The 23,704-nt window shown below is 30.1% G+C and overlaps 1 protein-coding gene across 2 annotated transcripts in view; it reads right to left on the bottom strand.

Annotated features, from left to right (window-relative positions):
• The window catches only part of LOC106459559 (casein kinase I-like), a 51,677-nt gene that overhangs the window by 14,745 nt on the left and 13,228 nt on the right, over window positions 1-23,704 (bottom strand). For both annotated transcript variants that reach the window (XM_013919185.2, XM_022386065.1), the window contains exons 2-7: window positions 13,833-13,873; window positions 8,892-8,961; window positions 7,127-7,275; window positions 5,043-5,277; window positions 2,933-3,103; window positions 991-1,139 (exon numbers count right to left, since the gene is read on the bottom strand). In XM_013919185.2, the coding sequence (XP_013774639.1) occupies window positions 991-1,139; window positions 2,933-3,103; window positions 5,043-5,277; window positions 7,127-7,275; window positions 8,892-8,961; window positions 13,833-13,873 (815 nt within the window). The remainder of the gene's footprint in view (window positions 1-990; window positions 1,140-2,932; window positions 3,104-5,042; window positions 5,278-7,126; window positions 7,276-8,891; window positions 8,962-13,832; window positions 13,874-23,704) is intronic.

The raw sequence follows: 23,704 nt of genomic DNA on the forward strand, positions 1-23,704 counted from the left end.
TGACATTGAACCTCCATTGCACATAACAGTGTTAAGTCTGATCATTAGAGTTTTGAATAAAAACAAGTTAATAAAAAATACTGCTTACATTATTTGTATTTCATCAAAATGTGACATTATTGGTAGGGGGTGAATACTTTTGCAAGGCATTGTTGGCCCATGAACATGTAAGAAAATACAACATAGTCATGTAAGGGAACATAGTGAGGTAAAAGGCTAAAAGATGCAGATGAAAAGTTGGAATCAAATTGCAAAACAATATTACTAATATTGGAGTTTAAGACATGTTACTAAACAAAACAGTAATTATATCCTTAGAAAGTTATAAAAAAAATTTTCACTGTTTTTTTATTAATTCTGATAAAAGAGTTAGCAAACAGAATCACACACAAAAGGTACAATGAATTAAAAAAAACAAAAAACTCGAGCACTATTGAATAGTTGACTATTCTTCTTCAGGAGAATAATTACTAATTATTATCCTTTATTCTCCTGAATAATAGAAAACTATTCAAAAGCACTCAAGTTTTGGGTCTTTTTTTAATTCATTACTGTTTTTTATTGATATCCTTAATCATTAAGGATATTGTTCAGTGTTTACCAAAACAAATACGATGCACAAGATCATCTAAGCTATACAGAGGTGAATTAGAATAGTTGAGGTTTTTTACAGTTGTTTTTATCCATTAAAAACCTTATTATTACAAATATCTTTCTATTCTTGGTGAATGAGTCAAAGATTATAAATCAACATCATTAAAGCTATAATGAATTGTTTAATGATGAAATCAAGTTTATGTACAACACACTGTCAGTATATTTTTAATACTATAAAGAAAAATTGTATAGTTTACTATCTGTTTTATAATTATGAAATCAGATTTTTCACCTTTAGTACAAAAAACAAAAACATTTTCATACACTTTACTACAGGTTTCAGAGTTATAAACATATTTTGCATAACTTTATAGCATTAGCACTTTTACATACCAACTGTCTGCCTGTCCAGTCAAATTCTCCATCATCTATATAACCTTTTCGTTCGAAGAGATCTTGAAACAGTTTTCGAAGGTAATCGTAGTCAGGAGTTTCAAAGAAATCAAGTCGTCTCACATATCTAAGATATGTGGCCAATTCCTCTGGTGGACGAAAAATTAAATGCAGCTATTCAACAGTCTAGGACAGTGGTGCCAATTTCTTTTTATTTTAAAACATTTTATATTATCAAAATGAAATAAAAACAGCAAACAGCATAGGAAACACATGTGGATTACTGAAAATATATGGAACCCCATAATGTCTATAAAAAATACATCCTCTTTTTTCTATAAAAAAAATACAACAGTTTCAAATTTTTAGCAAATTATCATGATTGTAATTACCAGATTATAATTAGGCCTAACACTGTGCTTGATAATGCATTGTAGCATGTTTGTCGTCATCCGATGGAAATTTTTCTTTCATTTTAGAGCTTGAAATAAAAATTTATCTAGTAAGTGAAATTCCACAGTATAATATTTGATTCATAAAACCTGGTTATTCACTCAAAAAAAATTTCTACATATCATTATGTACATGTTCCTTAAATCAATACTCATATATATACACCTAATCACACAGTGTAACTGAAAAAAATATAAAAAATGATTTAATTTGCTTCATAAATTTTATTTAAATTTTGTAAATGTTACTATGAATCCAGATATTTCTAACAATCTCTAGTGGTGGTAGAATCAGATTCTGAACATTCCAAGCTGCATTAAACACAAACAGACATGGTTTGTTCTTTAGTAGCCATTTTCTGCCAACAACATTACAACAATCTATGTGCAAACTTGTCAGTACTTTTTGTACAGTACCCATAAGATACTTAACACATTTTTTAAGAAGGATTTGGAGGTTTCAAATTACATACTATATTCTTTCTTTTCTCCATAAAAAATAATTACCTCATGCGTTTTTTCACTGTGATAAAATGCTAGACTATCAGAACAATTCATATTTTCACAAAACTACACATAATATCGCTAAAAACTAATGCTAGTAAAAGACCAAAAGTATTTTTTATGAATGACATCTCTGATGTTAAAACAAATTCAAGGGCACCTGTTTCAAGTATTTTTGTCTGTTAGCAACATTTGCATTAAACTGTCTTGTAAATGTTGACCCAAATTTCAAAATAAAATCACTAGAAAAAAAAATATCTTAGTTGTGGTCAGATTTAGTGATATAAACTAATAACAAACCGCTAAATGTGAAAATTACAGTTTAAATACCAAAAGACAGCTAAGTATTGGAAAAACCAATAGGACTAAAATTGTTATAAAAACAAGTTAATTGCAGATGTTACTTTCCACATTCCACTTAATTTTTCCATTGCGGCTCAAAATCAGTGTGTAAAAAAATAGCATTTGAGGTCAATCTTTTGTCTCACAAAAGTTGCTGCCTAATAATTTTTGTTCAATACCAGAACTCATCAGTTGGGCTGGACAATGAGAGATAAAAAATGGTTGTATGAAATGCTATTTATATATGCAAAAGAATACTAACATATGAAAATATCCAAGTTGAAACAAGGATTTTGATAAAAAAATTTCTTTATAACTTCATTGATTCAAGTATCACTTGATCATGATTGAACAGTATTTTTTGTTTATTTTCAAGTGCAAATTAACTTATTAATGAAACTTATAACACTGAAAGATTTAATTAAATACATTTTAAGAAACAGCATTCAAACAGCTGCACTTTTACATCTGTGAAAATAATTGACTAACAGAATAATCAACTATATACATACATATATAGCTTTTGTGAAAGACATTTTTTTAATAAACCCAAAGTCAAGAAGAAACATATTGCCTATGATATTTTTTTAGTGCACACAAATATTTAATTTAAGACATTTTAAATTGTAACTAGTAACACATACCTGGATACCCCTCACAAAGTATTTCAACAGATGTGGCTCTCTTGGTATCTCCTATTTTTTGGTACCGTTCCTTGAGTGTGTCTGCTTTCAACCCTTGCCAAGGTAAGCTGCCCCGAAGGAAATACATAAACATGTGGCCTAATGCTTCCAAGTCGTCTCGCCTACTCTGCTCTGAAAACAAAGTTGATTAAAAACAAGTTCTATAATCACAAAAGTATTTATAAGCTTTCATTCATTAGACTTAAAATTGCATAATTTTCTTTCATTTTGTTTATAATCAAAAGCATTTTACTATAAAACAACTGAACCAAGTGATATAAAAATATATACTAACAACAAACCTTTCCTTCATAGGCATGATCTATGGACATACTTTTCAAAAAATAATATATTTATAGCCATATTACAATAAAATCATAATATTAGAGAAGCTTCTTTACCCATGAAGAAATTCAAATTGAAAACGTACTAATATTCTACAACGAAAAGGTATTTTAAAACTGATGACAAGTGAATTTGAGCAATAACAATATGGCTTCTATTCTTGCCCAGTCCTGCCCTTCTACAGGTAAACTAATACATTATTTCTTTAATTGAATTAATAATGCACATTTTGTTTTAAAAACTGGTATAAGCATGTTTAAATTTAATTGCTTTAAGCCTTCATTTTCAAGGTAATTATTCAAATGGCAAGAAGCTTTATTAAATCAACCAATACACATATAGCTTTGAAATAATCATAAACTCAGATAATATATGTTTACACATGGTAAAATTATTAAGGTAAATAAGAAATTTAAGCCTACAAACTACACATTAACACTTTTTAAGGATAAAAAAAAATCTCTAAACATAAATAATAGATTTTTTTAAAGCACACACATACTAGCATGAAACACTAGAGAATTTTCTAAAAAAATCTTATAATGAAGGAAGACATGTTAGACCTAAAACCATTATATTGGAAGAAGACAGTTTAGGTCTCTGATATTTTATAACTAATCCACAATCTTTACATGTGTATAAATATTAGATTAGTGGAATTTTCTAATTCATTAATCATCAGGCTAATTAATCAACTGCATTCAACTAACTTATTATTCTGTGAGGTTATTCATCCTATTTTCAGCTTGTTTTAGTTGTTTCAATGACATTTTCAAACTAACCTTCATTTAACAGGATAGATATCTTCAGCTACAATAATTTAAGATTTTTTAATCATAAATTGTTGTACCTGAAAATGTGTAATGTAGTAAGAAACCTGTCAAAAGCAGAAAATATGATTAATACTATTTTATGGGTTTATCCTTACAAATGTACAGACACCAACTCTACTAAAAGTAAACAGAATAATTTTTCATTGAAAATAACTGTCCTTAGACTTTGTTTGATAACTGGAAACCCTAATTTTGATTACTTGATTGTTTTCATGAAAATCAATATAAGTGGAATTTCGAATAATCAATTGCTGGAATAATTGAAAAGAGTAATAACCAGAAAAATTAATTTTAATTAGTTGGTTACTTTCATGGCAATCAATATAATCAAAATTTTTATTAATCGATTGTTGGAATAATTCAAAACAGTGTTTATTGGAAACACTAATTTTGATTATTTAATAGTAACTTTGATTAATTGCTTAGTTTATGTGACATTAAACAATGTAATCACTTCTCACATAAAATTTATTAAATCAAGTGTTTTTTGTTGTTGTTTTGGTTTTTGGGGGGGGGGTCTCAGGATTTATTAGATTGATCCACATGAAAATAGGCATGTGCATATAGGGGACTGTACAAAATAAGTATCTACATTTACATTTTCCAAATGTTCATACTGTGGGCCACACTAGTGGGAGACCATGTAGGATTTGGGAGGGGGTTGCTTAGAATTAGCTGCACAGATGTATAAGAATGTGTAAATGATCATTTAATATAAGGTATGCAAATGTTTTGTTTAATTGTTGTTTCCTCTGAATTTTCATCGGTAATGCACTAGATATATTACGTATATTTCTAAAAATTTACATGTAGGTAACTTTTCTAATGTAATATGTTTAAGAAAAAAAGTAAATATTTGGTAGAATTTGAAGATAATCAACTGTAAACTTTACCTTTTCCTAGATGTGTGTTAATACTCATATATCTTGCTGTTCCTGTAAGGCTCTTGTGTTCCCGGTATGGGATGTGTTTGTTAGTCTCAGGGTCTATGTACTCTTTGGCTAGACCAAAGTCTATTATATGAATAACATTTTGTTTTTTGGTTGACTGTCTTCCAATTAGGAAATTTTCTGGTTTCACATCACGGTATATTAGATGTTTGGAATGAACATATTCTATCCGATGAAGCTGAAATGTTAAAAGAGGAATTAAGAACAAAAAATTCAGAAACTCGTTAGAATAAGAAGACATAAGAAATATTTAAGTGTATATATATTACATGTATTGTCAACAAAAAATATTCAATATATATCAATAATTACAGGTTTTTACAACTGTCAGGCCTAATGACCAGTAGAAATTCTTAATGTAAGCCCAACATTTAATAATTTGCCAATTTAAAAGGAAATTTTTATCTAAATATTTGTGTGCATTTTTAACTGATAGAAGAAAAATAAAAAAATGTACTGTAATACATCAATTCATGCTTTGAGCTGTAATCTTAAGTTCTATTACGGTTATGTTACATAACAGTTTATATCCGGGTATTTATTTTTTCTACTAATTCATAAATTCAATTCATACCATTCAGGATTTAACAGACTTAAGAAAATTTTAAGAATTATCATATGTGCATGAGCTAACCTTTTAAGCCTAGATGTAAACAGTTTTAGAGAAAAATCCACCAGTTAAGTACTTAAACTTATGTAAACAGTTTAATTTTTTACTGTTTTCTACAGAACATATATGTAAACTTATAAGTAACTAATGTAAAAAGAGCAAAGACAAACCAAAGAAAGCAAAAAACATTCTATGGCAGTACATTAATAAACTTGTTTTAGGCTAACACGAGTAATCAATAAACAACAAGTCATCACAAATCCTATAATCTTTGAGTTAGTATATTATTAATAGTAAAAAGTAATTACTTTAAAAAGAAAATTATGTAAAATACAAAACTGATGAAAATTATGGGAGTGAATATAATAGTTTTTCATACTTTCTGTTTTATCCAAAATACAATTAATTATTATATGTTGGAAAATAATATCATTTAAATACCTCAGCTCTCTCTTTCCAAACACAATGAAAGTTATTAAGACAAGTATTCTGATGTTTATTTCTGGTTTTTCACCAGGTTACTAAGATATTTCTTTTCTGATTATTATGATGAATGATGTCTTTCTTTCCTAAAAAAAATCTCCACTTCTTGAAGTTCAAAAACAATCAGCCTTCCCTCCATTGCACAAAGAATAATAAATACATGTACTAGGGCTCACTGCGTTGCTTGATCATTAGTCATTATCACTTTGTTTTGTGTTTTCTTTAGCTTTGAATGCCACAAGTTAAACCACGAAACTTTAAAAAAGGCTTCAGAAAAATAATGTTTTGACTTAAAAGTTCCTGCAAATATTTTTCAACCACAAAACAAGAGATTAATGACTAACAAAAATAGCATACCTATATGTTTAAGCAAAATCATAAATCCTTAAGGTTAAGCATTCAACAAAAACAGCTTGTGAAAGAGAGGTGTAATCTTTACAACATATGTCATTATGACACAAAAAAATTACATCAATTTGACGTATACATCTTTTTGTTGAAAGGCAAACTACTTAAGAAACACTTTCTGACCAATGTCTTAAGCAACAGAACAACACTATACATATTCAGTACGTAATATAACTTGATGGGAAAAACAATTTATAATACAGTCACATAAATAGTATTTCCTTGTATTCTGGAAGCACAGCACAAATTAGCAAAATATCCATAATATACATTAAGTTTTAATTTAATTAGCATGTACGATGTTTCAGCTTGCATTGATAAAGTATTAAGCAGGTCTTGTGTTTCTTTAGTTTGCTAGTGTGCTTGTTACTTTTATAGTAAAAACATGAAGAAACTTGCTCACCTCATTCAGTGGTATTTATATGGCAATAATGTCAGTTATACTCTTAGTCTGATGCCATCTGTGGTCACTTGAGAAAGTTCTAAGAAGTGTGTGAAATATCAAGTGATACTTTTAAACACTTACCAGTTGTACTGCAATCATTAAAACAGTCTTTAAACTAAATTTACGATCACAGAGATCAAAAAGGTCTTCAAGGCTGGGTCCCAAAAGTTCCATCACAAGAGCATTGTACTTCCCACAAGGCCCAAAATAGTATACTTTTGGTATTCCTTCTATAAGATATAAATGAAATAAAAAAACCTAAGTAGAAATATATAGTTATGTATAAAGATATATACAAATCATTTTGTTGCATTATCTCAAAATTTTGAAAGTTTATTTCATCTTTATTTTCTGATTAACATTAAATTGTTCTTGGGTCTTTTAGTTCAACTCTTATGATTCACCTAAGCAATAAGTTTCTAAAACATGTTTGCTCTAATCTTCTCTTTTATTCTTTTAATCACTGATTTGTTTATTTATAAAGTTTTTTTAACAAAAATAGCATTCAACATCAGATTTCAAAGATAAGAGAACTGAGCACATTTATTAATTTTGTACTTTACTGGTAAATACTTTTTCAATTTTAAAATTGTTTAATAATTCCTATGCCTCTGTATACAATGAATCTTTCATTTAAACAATATTCCATGATGATGTAATCATGCACCATAAAAATACATTACACAGTGTAAGTTGTTTTCTATATTATAAGCTATTCAACTTTAACTAATCAAAAATTCAGAATCGTTCTTTTTGTTTTTCTGTATAGACTAAATAAAAATTCTAAGCTTACTCTGATTCAATAGTGGTGTCTATACAGTTACAAGAGAACAGACATTTACAGCAATTAAGCAACAAACTTAAGTACATGTATATAAATAAATAAGACATAATTGCACACACAAAATGACAAGTTGAAAGAAACAGGAAAATAAAAACTGCCTTATCACAGTGATGTAATTAAAAATATATTACAAGTATGAATATTCTAAGAATAGATTAATTTAAAGATGTCAAAACTCTTTTTGCTTAATGATTTTGTTTTCATTATTACCAAGTGCAGTTGGAAGCAATACATAATAAATAAGGTGAAAATTAACATGAATAAATAAACACCTATCTCGAGTGTACTTGTAATGTTTTTGGAATATCTTACTCATTTACAAAGATATCTCAATAAAAATGGACAAGCTGATCTATCTTCTGACACATTCCAAAAACACTGTAAGTACACCGTGGTCAGTTGTATGATGTCACCTTAAGGTTGATGTAATAGCTTTAAAAAATGTTTGAGTTACGTTTTACTTCTGAATTTAAATATATTTTGTTTATTATATTTCAACTATACACTACTGGCTACGTAAAACACACACGTTTGCCATTTACTTTCAATCACATAGCTTTTTAGTAATGTATATATATCAACTTTTTTTTTGAAAATCATTTTAGGCAAAAATTAATACTCAAAAGTACATGAAAGAACTGTTTCTGCAATTTCCAAGGTTACTGGAACATTGTCTTAGAAATCTAAATTTAACACATATCTATCATAAAATTCTGAAAAATCTTTATCATTTGATAATCTTAATGGTTAATAATGCAATCATAAGAACACGGAATTACTAATAACAGACTTGTATAACCTTTGCTTAGTAAAGATTTAAAAAATTAACAAACATGTAAACTTGATTTTGCAAGTACACCAAAGAAGTCAGAAATACCTTGTTTTAACTGTACCATTTTTGAACTTTTAGATCTTACAATAAGCCACTGATGCAAGCTTTCCACCTTATTACAGGATTGTGTATTTTATAAATATTAACATTCAAATGATCAAACAACTTACCATGATTTCCAAGAAGCTTGTAAAACCTATACTCTAAGTGAAGTTGGGGAGCTTTGGATTTCATGGGTTCCTGGAATGGGAATAGAAAATATTTAAAACTTCAGAAACTATATAATATTATAAATATTTATTTTCTTAATCACAGTAAATTATCTTGCATGACATATGTCTTGATACTTTTTTTGATAAAGTACTACTACTTTTACATTAACTTTCAAATTATCTACGTACAAGTAATGTTTTAGTCCTACTGTACTTTTTATGCATACAATAAATGTACTTATGGATTATTAAATAACTGTGAAACAGGATTCTCAGCACTTCTTCATTGAGAAAAATCAAGAGTAATATTTACAAAATAAATGAAAAATTGGGAATTTAAAAACCTGCAAACAGGGATCCTAAAAAAGTCGGGACACAAGACTGGAGATACTGTAGACATTACTTACTCAAACTACAAACCCCTATTTTTGGCTCCATGCTGTTACCTAGAATTAAATTTAGTGGAATCAAAATAGGGATTTGTAGTTTCAGTAGATAATGTCTGCAATATCTCTAGCCTTGTTTCCATACTTTTTTTATGATCCCTATTTGCAGGTTTTTAAAGTTATAATTTTCCTCTACTGAAAATGTATTTCCGATAGTTACTACTAGTTGCTACTATTGCTTAAGAGATGATGCATGTGAGACATGTTGGAATTACTAATTCCAACAAGGGAGGAGTGCAAGGCTTGTGGCATGCATAAAGAAATGTTTGCATATAGAGGGCAGCAATGAATGAGAATAGCTAATCTTGTGAAAATAGGTAAGTACCATATTGGAATTCCCTATTTTTTATTTATCTTGTTTGCTGAATATTTAATGCTAAACTATGGGCAAAGGATTACATGATGAGTTAGTTAACTTTATACACTGTAACAATAATAAACATACCTAGTAGCTAGCAGTTCATGATGATTTATTATAGCTATTGACTATTTGATCATATTAGTTCGAGATGTAAAATGTTAAGCTACTGCTGGGGATTGTAATGGAAATTTGTTTGAAAATATAGTGAGGATTTATATTTTCTATGTAACTAAATTTTCTATATATATAATGCATAGCAATAGGCAAATATATGCCTAGACTAAGACAAAACCCCACTAAGTGGGTATAAAATCGTGCCAGTAGAAAAGCAGCCTTTTCAAATAAAATGTCTTTTAAAGTAATTACTCTATGAATGTGTGTAATAAAATTTTATATTATGTGTACTGATTTTTTTTTACTCCTACACTTCATACATAATATAGGGGTTGGCTCCCCACAGACAGCAACTGTATAGTGTACAAAGCATTGAGTACCTACGTGTTACTGGCATCTAATGTCCGTCTATTATTGGTTGAGAATTCCTGTTTCACCCTGTACTTAAACTTTTCAAGGGAACACCAGATATGTGTAAGAAAGCTAACTTCAAGGGGTAATGATAACATCATTTACACCAGAATTATGATGTTTTTTAGTGTATGTAAAATATATAAAAAACAAATTGACTTTTCAATACACCTACAACCTTCACAGTACCTTATTTGGTATTCTACAAAAAGTTTGGGTGCTATATACCAAGCCATTTTAGTTGTAAGCTGGCAAGAGAATAATAATAATAATGAGAAGAATTACAAACAGGCCATTTTGAGCAGATTTTCTTTTCCTTGTAAGTCTAACATGAGTGCTTTTATTGTGCCTTAGCAGTCAATAGCAAAGGTTTTAAAGTGTTGTTTGAACTTAATCTTCACTGTTTACAGTGCTTTTTGTCCTAACATTTTATTAGGGTTATGTGCAATTACTTGCGATCCCTATTATGAACCACTATTGTTGTTCATGATAATATTAAGAAAATATATCCGTTACTTATAAAACAAACATTGTAACTTCACTTTCCAAATTGGCATATTTTCTATGTCCAATGTGCAAACCTTAGACCTACAGTAGTTACTACTACGGGAAGGTTTACCAGCAACATCACCAACATAAACTTCTAAATATTTCTCAATCCTTCAGTATCATTCACTTTTTTTTTGTTATATTTTATAAACAAGAAATTGTACTACCCTAACAGATACTCTTTACCCCTAACACACCTTTATTGTTTTGGTAATTTATTTACTTTGCTTCTATACGTGTTACTAAATTCTTATATCCACTGGATTCGCAATTATCATGAAATAGGTTTATAACATACAATAGTGAGAAAACTCAACTCGTGTACTGACATTTTTTTTGTTGCCTTTCAGCACTGTGAAGAAAACTGTTAATTCACCTGATTTTGTATAATGAAACTCAAGTGATCTTTTGTTTTGAAATGAACTATTATACACATGTAAGGTGTCAAAGTTAATTTATAGAATGTTTATTTCCTCTTTTCCATGAATAAATTTTTACTTATACAATATAAGATCTATAAATGAGTTTATAAGTTTTAAGTTTTTTTTAAGTTTTTGATTTTAATTACACAGTTAACAGCAACATGTAGCATGATAGTTACATTCATGTGTGTGTGTGTGTGTGTGTGTGTGTGTGTGTGTATATCATTTTCATGAAGTTGAATGATAAAAATAAAAGATCTACATTTTACAATTCTTCTCTCTCTAAGATATTTTCTTGTTTTGAAACATGAATATCCATGTATAAAATGTAATAGATATACTTTATAGGAAACAAATATTATACAAAAAGTCCTTTTTTGTGTGACATTAATAACATTAATTTAATTAAAACATTTTAAATTCTTTCCCATTTTAATTGTTCTAAAAAGCTACAAGTAGAAGTCAAATATAAAATTTTATGTACAATATTGTCAAACAAACAAACCAAGACCCAGAGCAAAATCAACTTTTTGTTACTAATATCTTGACAAATAATATGGAAAAATTAAATGACCTCTGTGAAAAATTTTTTATCAACACCAGTTCTAGAGTACACTCACAAAATTCTTTATGGCTGTGCTTTATTTTAACAAGTATCAGTTACAGTAGATCATTATTATAATGTCATTTATGTAAAATGTAAAGAAAACTCAAAGTAGTTGATTTACATGATATCTGAGTAATGCTATGGACAAATCTTTTATATTTGTAATAGGTACACTTTTCAATTTAATTAATACATGCACAAAATTATAATACAGTTTACAGTTTAAAATTAAATTGCTTTTGGGAAAAAGACTGTATAACTGTCTGAAAATTGACCAGATTTAGCCCTAATATCCTGAGCAATATTTTACTATTAATTTTTCCTCTTTTTATTATTGGCACACTGCTCATGTCTAATTTTTAACATATGTAAGAGTACAGTGTACATGTACCAAGCAATGCAGACCTACAAATGCTTTCTTACTTGTGCTTTTAGTATTACAGGGCACAAATTAAATTAGAAATACTATCCTGTTCAGTGTTTCAAAAACATTATCTAGATTAAATATACTTCAAGCACAGAATTCTATTAACAAATTGCTAAAAGTGCTGTCCATAAATTTTATTAGAAAACTCTTAAGATTAACCAAAATTTTTTTGCTGGATTTGCAGGGTTCAAAATATGAAGACGATGCTTATTTGTTCCATTATGTATAACCAAGTCATTGAGCTATCCAAAGTTAAGACATGCTGTTACATGCACATATATACATTTTGCATCAAGTTATCTGATTATACAACTATATATAATTGATTTATGTAGTTGTCCAGATTTGGAGGCATGCTTTTACATGCAAATGTATACGTTTTGAATCAGATTATCTGACTACATGTACGTTATGTATCAAGTTATTTGGTGGGCTGTATGATGTACACAACTGCGTGCCATTAGGCAAAGCTGTTTGATGCTGGATGTTTGCCAGTACATTTATAACCACATTCACCAAACCACCAAAGACAAAAACCGGTACAAAATTTGTCACAACAAATAAGAATAAACCTGGAGTGAAAATGTTTGTGCACATTGTCCTAATAATAAAAACCAAAGATGATAATATCCTCATTTAATATACATCTCTTTAAAAACAATAACTAATCATAATAAAAACCAAAGATGATAATATCCTCATTTAATATACATCTCTTTAAAAACCAAAGATGATAATATCCTCATTTAATATACATCTCTTTAAAATTAATAACTGATCATAATAAAAACCAAAGATGATACTATCCTCATTTAATATACATCTCTTTAAAAATAATAACTGATCATAATAAAAACCAAAGATGATAATATCCGCATTTAATATACATCCCTTTAAAAACAATAACTAATCATAATAAAAACCAAAGATGATAATATCCTCATTTAATATACATCTCTTTAAAAACAATAACTAATCATAATAAAAACCAAAGATGATAATATCCTCATTTAATATACATCTCTTTAAAAACAATAACTAATCAATTATTTATTATGCATTTATTCTTTGACAAGAAAAAAAACTAATGAAATGTCTTTTATGATCTTCACTGTATATACTTACAAGAAGTTGTAAAATGTTGAACACATGATAAAGATAATTTTAAACTCCGTGAACTTTCAATGGTAAAAAATTTCTGAAGACATTTTCTCCCTCTTATAAATAACTTTTGTCCTAAAATTTATAAAATTGAATTTATGGATAAATTTGCTATCATGTATGAAACTTCAACTCTTGTATGTACTCTTATCCATGTTAGACAAAATTATATTACATCATAAACAAAAGTTCTTACTAAAACTAGAGCTTTTACATTATTCATTTTAGAATATTTTAGTAAATTATATTAATATTTTTGAATGCTGAAGATTCTACAAGCTTTTGTTGATAAACAAAGACAAACTGTGCAATAAAAATCATTGTTAATTGCACTTGACAGCATATGGAAACTTTGAATACTACTTTGTAATTGCCAATTAACAAAAAAGTCTAATACTTACCAATTTGATAGCTACATGTTCATTATTGTACAGATTCTTACCTGAAAATAAACAATTTTACATTCATATAAAACTTAGGCATTCAATGATATATACATTTTTAAAACTTGGAAGATTAACATAGAAAATGCTCATAAAGTAGAACTGTAGACAGTTAAAAAAAACAATTAAGACAGAGAAAACAAATTTCAAAGATTACAAATATTTTGAGAAATGTTGCTTCAAAATGTCTATCAATTAACAAATGATCAATCAAAATACTGTCATTACTTTATTAAAAGATTATAACTGTTTTTCCTTGCAATACAGTATCACTTTTAATTAGCAAAAGTGGTATGAAAAATTGTCGAAATAAATGGCTTTTACTTATATTTCTAAATGGTATAAATATATATACTATGATGTTGTTGGGCTTAGGATTCTTCTACAGTAGGTATCTGTGACTTGTTAGTGACAAATTCAATGATGAATAAACAGCAGAAACACTTTACTTGTTTTCAAATAATATTCGGAACAAGTTAAATGTATGTACAACAAATCTTCACACTATAGATTACAGACATATCATAAATACTATTTATATATAGTTTATTCTTGTAAAAAGTCCACTTATGCCTATTCAATTCCTTTAGAATTTCAGTTGACAAGTTGAATTATCTTCTCTATATTACAGTCATACTACTATTCTGTATGATTCACTTACAGTTGTGGTGCAAGTTACCATAATTCATTTGGTCTTCTTTCTTCTCATTCAATTACTTTAGATTCACACTTTGACGGAATAAAATTATCCTTCTTAACTTTTTTATACTGTTAGTTGACATATTAAACGTTAGGCCTATGTCCATCGTTAGGCCTATCATATCTATGGTACTTAACTTCATACAGCTATATTCTCTTTTGCTATTATCTGTATATTGTTGTCTGTCTGCTGCTTCCCGCTCATCTCACACTATTTATACCTTTTTTACATAGTCGTCTGACCACTTTCTATATTCTCGACACCAATTAGTTATTAACAAAACCTTCTACAATCGTCTGCTTTTAACTCTTATTATAACAAAACTTAAATATAATAAAATATTCACTCACAAATTAAATTAATCACCAGTATTTAAAACAAACAATCTTTTTGTATCATGGCAATATTACTTGCCACCAGTTACTTCAAAAATTTCATAAATAAAAAGTGTTATGTATAGTTACATTTATTAACAAAAATATAATTTTTTTCAAAATTAGTCCAAAAATAGGAAAACATCTATTCAATAATTAGGACTATTCTTAAATAACATAAAAATATTCAACTCTTAACTACTTCCCACAAAGACATTAACAAAACATGATATTTATTTACAAGTACTAGAGGAAATAACTGACTAACTACCGAAATTCTACCTGTAGAAAGTGACCATAAAATACCACCTTTTACATATTTATCTTTTAAGTTAGTATTTACTGGAAACCTACAAATAATGTCACTTTTAAATGCTGACTTACATTACAGCTTATGTTGTGATGGTATAAAAATAAGTGGATTCATTCGCATGCTACAGATAAAGCTCTTTAGCAATATTAAAATGGAGTGCACGGTAAAAAGAAAGGCTTAAATATCACCTAACAGACTGGTTAAACTGTAACTGACAACACCATTGCCAAAAATGTAAAATAATTAAATATTCAAGAAAATTCAATCATAATAATTTTGATATGTACAGATTCTTAAACAAGGTATTACAGAGTATTTACAATCATTACACATTAAATACAACTGAAAATAATAATTTTTTTATCCGTCAAAATGTTACACCACTACAACATATTCATGTATCTTTGAGCATTAATGGTTTCAGCAAATATTGTACAATAACACAAGTAAGCACAGTATTATATAACAATACAATAGGCAGACTCTAATATTAATACTAGAAAAATTACACAACACTTAAATGATTTTTACTCTAACTACATAAATCATCTTAAAAATAAAGATTTATAACTGCTGCATCAAGTATTTACCTAGTCTATTCAAATAAACAGACATTACTTAAGAACTTTGTTAAGTTGTTGCTTGCATTGGTAAGTATAATAGCTTTTTATAATAGAACTCCTCACAAAAACTATGACAGTTGTACATTAAATATTCCAAGCAGCTTATTTTTACTTGACCAAAAATTTGTTCATTTTAATTAGCATGTTTTTTCAACAGATATAAACAATATAAATGGAAGGCAACTTCAATCCACAGATTGTTTATTTAAATGTTTTTAGAATAAATTTTTAAACATAATTTATAACAATTACCGTAAACCTCTTAACATCTAAACCTAGAAATTTAGATTTTCTTGACACTACTACACTGTATGTATATATTTTATACCCACCATAAATTACTCCTTAATGAAAAAAAAAGAAGTTTAAAATTACAGACAGCTCACAGCCAACACTTAATTTCAAAATCTTTAATAGAACAAAACAGTTTAATTTTGAAATAAATTTTCCACCATAATGTGTACTCTTCACATCTCATAAGATATTAGGGTTTGTTCAACATGTGGGTTCATCAACAGGACTCAAAAACTTACTTATTTAATATCAAAATACAGATTCTTCTGGTAATCACTTGTTCATGTGCATGGTAAATACAGCACACCACTAGTAACAATTTATGGAATATCATAAAATGGGGCAACTAGGGACAAATTTGAACCAACAGCAACACATCCACCACTCTCAATTCTTAAGCTATGGCTTGAGGACAGAGTTCTCTATCTGATTTCACAACTGTGGATGAAATACCCTCGGGTAACTTTGAAATCTGAGGGCAAAGAACACCTTTCTGATTGACGAGTGAAGAGCATTTCTGATGAAAAGCTGGATTTAAATGTTCCAGTTGCTGACTATAGATCTCTGCATTGATAGTTCACTGTGGATTGAAGAGTTTGAAATGAATAACTCCTTTGATGTCCCACCAAATGTAAAGCATCACTTTCTGCGGATGGAGTCCAGGTTTTGTGGTCGGAAGTGGTTTTTGTCTAGGACTAAGCCATTGTTTTTGGCATTTAATATTCACATAGAGAATCCATTTTTCATCACCAGTGACAATTCTGTTCAAATATGGTTCACACACACATTATGTGCCAGAAGAGAAATGAAGCAACGTTTATACCTTGGAAACGATGATCATCTGAGAGTTTGTGAGGCACCCAAACACCTTCTTTATGGTTTTTGTTTACCATATTCCTTAGATGCATACAATTTCAAGGCCATTTCACAAGTGTATTGTCTTGGGTTAGACTCAACAAGCATCTTCAGACCATCAATATCAATTCCATCATGTCAACCTCTCCCATCACAGTTTTTAAGGCTAAAGTTACCTGAACAAACTTTGCTGAACCATCATTGACACTATGAATGTTCAAAACATTTCCATAAACTTCTTTGATATTCTTTGTGGCTACAGAGGCATTGTTTCACTTCTTGTATTCAAACAGCATTACATGTTGAATGTGTGTCTCATCGTGTGTGATCACTATAAGGGATTAGAGTATACTAAACTTTACACATTATATAGGCTACACTAACATGATGTTTAGGTGGTTCATTTAACTATTATACATGATATACATTTTTTGGGGAGGTGGTTAATGAAAGTGTTCCAAAATGCAACATTAATTTCTTGATGATCTAATAATTATATACATGTATATTATTCACTTATATCTGTATTTGTAAGTGTAAAGATTGTAGAAAAGTCATGCCCATACCACAGTGTGCACCAAAGAATTTGGCCAATAGGTGTTCCTCAGAAACAAACATTTGAAAAAACCTGAATTCTAATAAACAGCAAGCTTTGCCAAACAGTATTACCTCTTAGAAGTAAAACGATCACCTCCAGGTTGTACTAAGCATTACAACTGTAAATATATATACCATTACTTCTAAGTTTCTTAAACTTTAAATTGTTATATCCCTCTATTTCTTTTTAGAATTGAGAAATAAAGCTGAACCAAGCAGAAATTTATTTTCTATTAGTTTACTATACTTAAAACATGCTAAGTAAAATAAATACTACAAAGTACAGTTGCAGATAGAGCTGGGAAAGTAACTCTATTACTTATGAGCATTGATTATATAAATTGTTAGGAAAATAAACAACTAATTGAGATTAGCATTTCCAATTGTACAATGTTTTTAATTATTCCAGCTAGCCAAGTAATCATAATATTGTCATTATGGTATCTCATTATTATTTTAAATTAATCAAAGGATGTACAGATTAATTAATTAGTGTCATGATTCACAAAAATTATCAACTGATCAAAATTAGTGTTTCCAATTATTGATATTTTCGATTATTAAACTATCCAAGTCTCACGTGAGAATAACTGATTAGCTAATTCCATTAATTGCCTAGCTTTACGTGTATGTATGCTAATGAATATTAATACGTGCACAGACATATAATTTCTGGGATATCGTTTAACATTTATTTGTAGGTATAATGTATGTATGTATGTATTTCAATATTAACATATTTGGCTAATTTAAGTTTAGATATTTTAAACAACTGGTTGAATGTATATCTAGCTAAAAAAAAAACTTGTTCATATCAGTTGTATATCTACATGTTGGGCATAACAGTTCATAATATGATGAACGGTCTTCTAGTATAGTTTATTACATTGTATCCAAGGCCCATCAGGGCAGGGGTCTCCTGGTGCAAAAGCATCAAGGACTAGGGTCAGGAGGAAGGGGGGATGAAGAGGAAATGGAACAAAAGAATGTGAGAGAAATACAGAAAGTTTAGTAATGGTAAAAGGGATTAAAGATGACGTTAATGATGGGATAGGTGTGTGGGTGTGGTGGGTTGGTAAAGGGGCAAAGGTAAGAACAGTAAGATTAAATTTAGAAAAGTAAACTTTGAAAGAGAGAAAAATTATGGCCAATAGGGGGTTCTAGTAGTTGGGGGCACCAGGTCTAGGAATTTCTCTGAGGGTCACTGGTTGTACCTACATATGGATACACAGGACTAAGCTTAATTGTTAGCCTTAAATTAATATCTGCTCTATGCTTGTGTACAAAAGTAAAATTAAAACTGGTTTTATTTCAGTAAAACTTTTAATACTTTAATATACCCTCATTAATTAAAAAATTTTGCTTTGGAAATTACATCCAAAAACAAAAGTTTTTTTAAGTAGTATGTTTCCCAAAATTAAAATAAAGTGGGCACATAAATTTTTACAAAAAAAAAAGAAAAGAAAAATGTGTTATCGAGAGATCAAGTACAATTAATCAGGTTTTTATAACAAATTAATTCTTTTGCTTTTTCTTCACTCAACTTCAAGTATATACTTATCCTGTATTTATTAACTAAGTGGGATAGGATTTAAAATATTTTATGCTTTAATACGATAAATTAGGGCGCTGTCAAAGTTAGCATTTTCCTACATTGAAAATGTATTTCCGACAGATACTTACCTCCTCTCACAAAATAGCTTTTCTCTATCAGCACTGGCCTCTATCAGAGCAAATTTTCAATGCATGCCCCTAGCCTTCCACCTCCCACTTCTGCATATCCACATGCAGCAGCTTTCCACCAATAGATGTGAGACACCACTCCTATCATAACAAGTGCCCTACTGCACTCATTAATCATTCTGAGATTGGTCAGAAGGTCTACACCATATATCATCGGAAGTGGGGGGAGCTTACTGGGAAATGTGAGCGGAGGTAAGTATCTGCAGGAAATACATTTTCTGTGTAGGAAAATGCTAACTTCTGATACGATATCTTACCTCTTCTCACAAAATAGCTAGAATCCCACATTGAACTGGTGGAGGGCTGATAAAAAAAAATTATCCCCTTTAGGAAGCACCTAAAGAGAGACCAGGAGGTTTGGAACCAAACGAGAAAACATCACACCTCAGCAGGAGACTGCACCACATCTGATCCAGGTATACTCTTTGCTCATTTATGACCATGTCACATCACAAATATAAAAGGCAGAAGAACATGAAGGGATCCCAGAATATGTATGAATGATGAATGAGACTCCTGGGTGTCGGATGGCTAGGGCATGACAAAATGTAGTGGTAGTTCAACCCCATCCAACATCAGGTGGTATCTGGAATGGTACATCAGATCCATGGTAGGTAGAGGATCCCCTACCTCTTTACTTCAAAATCCACTTCCCAGGAAACACCATCCACCAGATGGTAGGAAGGTGGAATGCCCTAGCGGGATGACATTTCCAGTCCAAAACTTGACAGCAATGGGTATGGTACTTCCAGAATATAGGCAGAATATATTTGGCCATACATAAGCGGGAAGACACGTGATGCGTCCAGCGACAACTAACACAAATCTGCCTGAAACTGACATCCAGCAGATGGTATGAAGAGGGACTGCAAACCTAGGGTGTATCTCCAGTCCAAAACCTGGCAGTGGTGAGCATTTGTCATCCATTCTGCAGTTGGAGAAGGGATACCAGCCAGCACACATGTGAGGACTTACTTACTGGCCCAACATTGGACCCACCATGAATGTACATCGGAGGAAAGTAGGGAGGAGGAACGTCTCAGCCTGAGGGGGCAAACAGTAATAATAGATATATATGTAACATGGTGAAGTGCTTAACCAGAACTTGGTGACATCTGGAATTGTACATCAGATCTACAGTAAGGAGGATGTCACACCATCCACACAATACTAATCATGACCAGGCCATCTAACCCCAAAACAAGATACACCAGGAATGTACATCTAGAGGATGGTAGAAAGAAGGAATGCCATGATAGGAAAAAACAATCGGTCAAATATATGGAAAAGAATATGGTGTGGTGCTACAACCAAAACCTGGCAGCATCTGGAATTGTACATCAGGTGCGCATTAGGAAGTGAGATACACCAGCAACGACTGCAGAACGCCACTGCCCTACTCTCAACTGAGTGGTATGATTCATGATTCAGGAGGACAGGTCTTCATGGTCCACTACCCCAGCGACTTGGAACTGGTAAGGACTCCCATACTCCACAAGAATAAAAGGGAGAAAAAAATGTGTCTGAGAGTCCAGAGGACTGTATCACCGGAGACAGTGCAAAAGGTGACTGCAATACCCTATTTTGAAAAACAGAGCTACCACATCGACGGCGTAGATCAACCAAAACTTGGCAGCAACTGGAATTGTACATTAGATCCACAGTAGAAAAAGTCTCAACGACACGGAGCATCAGAGATGGGCAGCAATCTGTGTCTGCTTTACTCATGTTAGTCCATGAGTGTACAGTCTGAAATTAACATATTTATGAAGCAAAAACCACTAGAGAGAACTGCTAGCAGTTCTATGAAACATCCTATCTCTACGGTGTGCAGAAGCCAAACTTGCAACATAATAGTTTAGTCATAGATAAAAATAAAACAGAGCCACACAATCAACATTTGACAGCATCTGGAATTGTACATAGGGTCCACAGTAGGAAGGGTTACAACGTAATTGACATTGAGCATGGAAGGACAATGTGGTATTTCAACAAAAAAAAAAGTATAACTGGTCAGGCACCACTTGCCACAGATTGGGATCCACAATACACTAGCAAAAAGGCCCTGAAAAAGTAAGAAAAAGTTGGAAAAAATAAACAACTTTGCACAATACCAAAATGTGAAAATTTAAATAAATAGTAAAACAAAACTAAGTCAGAAGTATAATGGAAAACATTGACATATCTGTGAGCAAAAACCAGCACTACTGCCAATCAAGAAGTGATTAATGAGTGCAGATGTGAATAGGGCACTGGTTACAACAGGAGTGGTGTCTTGCATCTATTGGTAGAGAGCTTCTGCATGATCATTTGCATGTGGATATACAGAAGTGGGAATTGAAAATTTACACCAACAGAAGGCAGTGCTAGTCAAGAAAAGGTAAGATATTGTAACAGAAATAACTCTTAAGCTTAACAAAGACAACAAGCAGTATTATAAGATTAATGATTTTTCATAATTGAAGGACATTATTAGCAATTAAAAAGCCATTTCCTAGCAGATCAGCTTAACTACATGTATGTAATACACATATCTTTTATTTATTCACTTTCCAAAAAGTTGCCACTTCTTGTCAATTCAGTTTCACACCATGCTGCTGTCAATACCTTTGAAACTTATGAATCATTAACTGTGCTAGTACAGTAGTACATATTGCATATACATATATGTATCACAAAATAACTGAAACACATTTACATTATGTAGCTCGGCAAGTTGTATTTTAAATGACAAAATTAGTAAAAATTAATATTCCTAAACTGTAACTTCAGATTACACAACATTTCTATACTTGGTATTTTCACAACAGGGAGACTTAGTTATACACATGACATCTATTTTATTTCAACATGTGACTAATGAACAGAGAAATATATGTTTATTTGTACATCCAGAAGAAATTATTATGAAAGCTATAACTGTGTTTACAGACTACACTGTAAAGCATAAAGACAGCTCAAGCAAACAGTCAAAAGAAAAGGATGTACTACAAGAAGGATTGAAAAAGCTGACTGAAAATTGGCAAAACACACACACACACACAAATATTTTACTAAACTGCAGATATTCCAGGCAAATGTCCTTCTTCTAAAGACTGTTTTTTAGTATAACAGTTGTATACACATTCATATCTCTTTGGAAAAAAAAAAGACTAGCTAAAAAATTAGAAATGGTCACTTGATAAGCAAATCAAACATGATTATAAAGTAATAAATATACAGTTTACTGAAGCACGCATGTATTTTACAGAAAAAAACATATTGCACTTGTAAATATCTGATAACTGGCATAAAGTAAAAAAAGTATTATAGTCTATCATACATAATTTTACAAGAAAATCAAAAAATATTCCTCCAATTTAATAGTTTATTATTTCTGGCCTGATTACTTCAATGTACACATACACTCAAGTTATTCAGCTTATAATATACAAATGTCTATCATAGAGACTACATCGATTTGTGATCAGCCTTATCTTTTGCTTATGCTACTATATGCATCATTTACATTATTTGTTAATGATAAGCTTTATCAAATATTTTATCTGCTTATTTCACTCTCTCACACTAACCATACCACAAACACATATCTGTTGCTGATTGCTCAATGGAAAAAAAAAATCCATAGTTCAAAGACCCAACTTATGAAAGAATAACTGCTTCTTGGTAATATATATAAGTAAAAGAAATTGAAACTTATTATATTACAATGAAATGCCGAGTGAAACTGTGAAAAAAAACAACAACATCTGCAACACCTATTTCTTTTTTTTTAGATCTTAAAATTTCTCAACCTCCAATTTTCTAATCATACAGAGAATAGAGAACCTTAAAAATTTAATTTAGAAATCTCCATTAAAAGTATTCGAGTAGCCTATAATCTTCAGCACTGATTAGATTGATCTATTTGTTAACAAAAAAATTAGTTTGTTTTATTAATCATTTCCATATCACTAGAATTATACTGGCCAACTATGACCTTACACCACCAAAGGTTAATCTATATATATATAAAAGAGGAAGTTTGTTTATTTTGTTTGCTATAGGAAACCAAATGGTTGAACTTATAAATTTTAAAATAACTTTATAATAACCAGTTTTTACAAGAAATTTAGTGGTGCTATTTATTCTGTATTTGGTGTAGTATTTAGTGACAAAATTGACAATTACTGATTATTGCACCATTTTTTGTAATAAACCTACAAACATAAGCACGTTTTGCACATAGAAACCGTTATGGTGGGAGACACTCAGATCACCTTGCTGTCAATTCAGTATTTCCAAAAACAAGTTTTCTTTAAATAGTGCTAAGTGGTTTCATAAGTGATTTA

Source organism: Limulus polyphemus, unplaced genomic scaffold (genome assembly GCF_000517525.1).
Source record: "Limulus polyphemus unplaced genomic scaffold, Limulus_polyphemus-2.1.2 Scaffold627, whole genome shotgun sequence".
Taxonomy (NCBI): domain Eukaryota; kingdom Metazoa; phylum Arthropoda; class Merostomata; order Xiphosura; family Limulidae; genus Limulus; species Limulus polyphemus.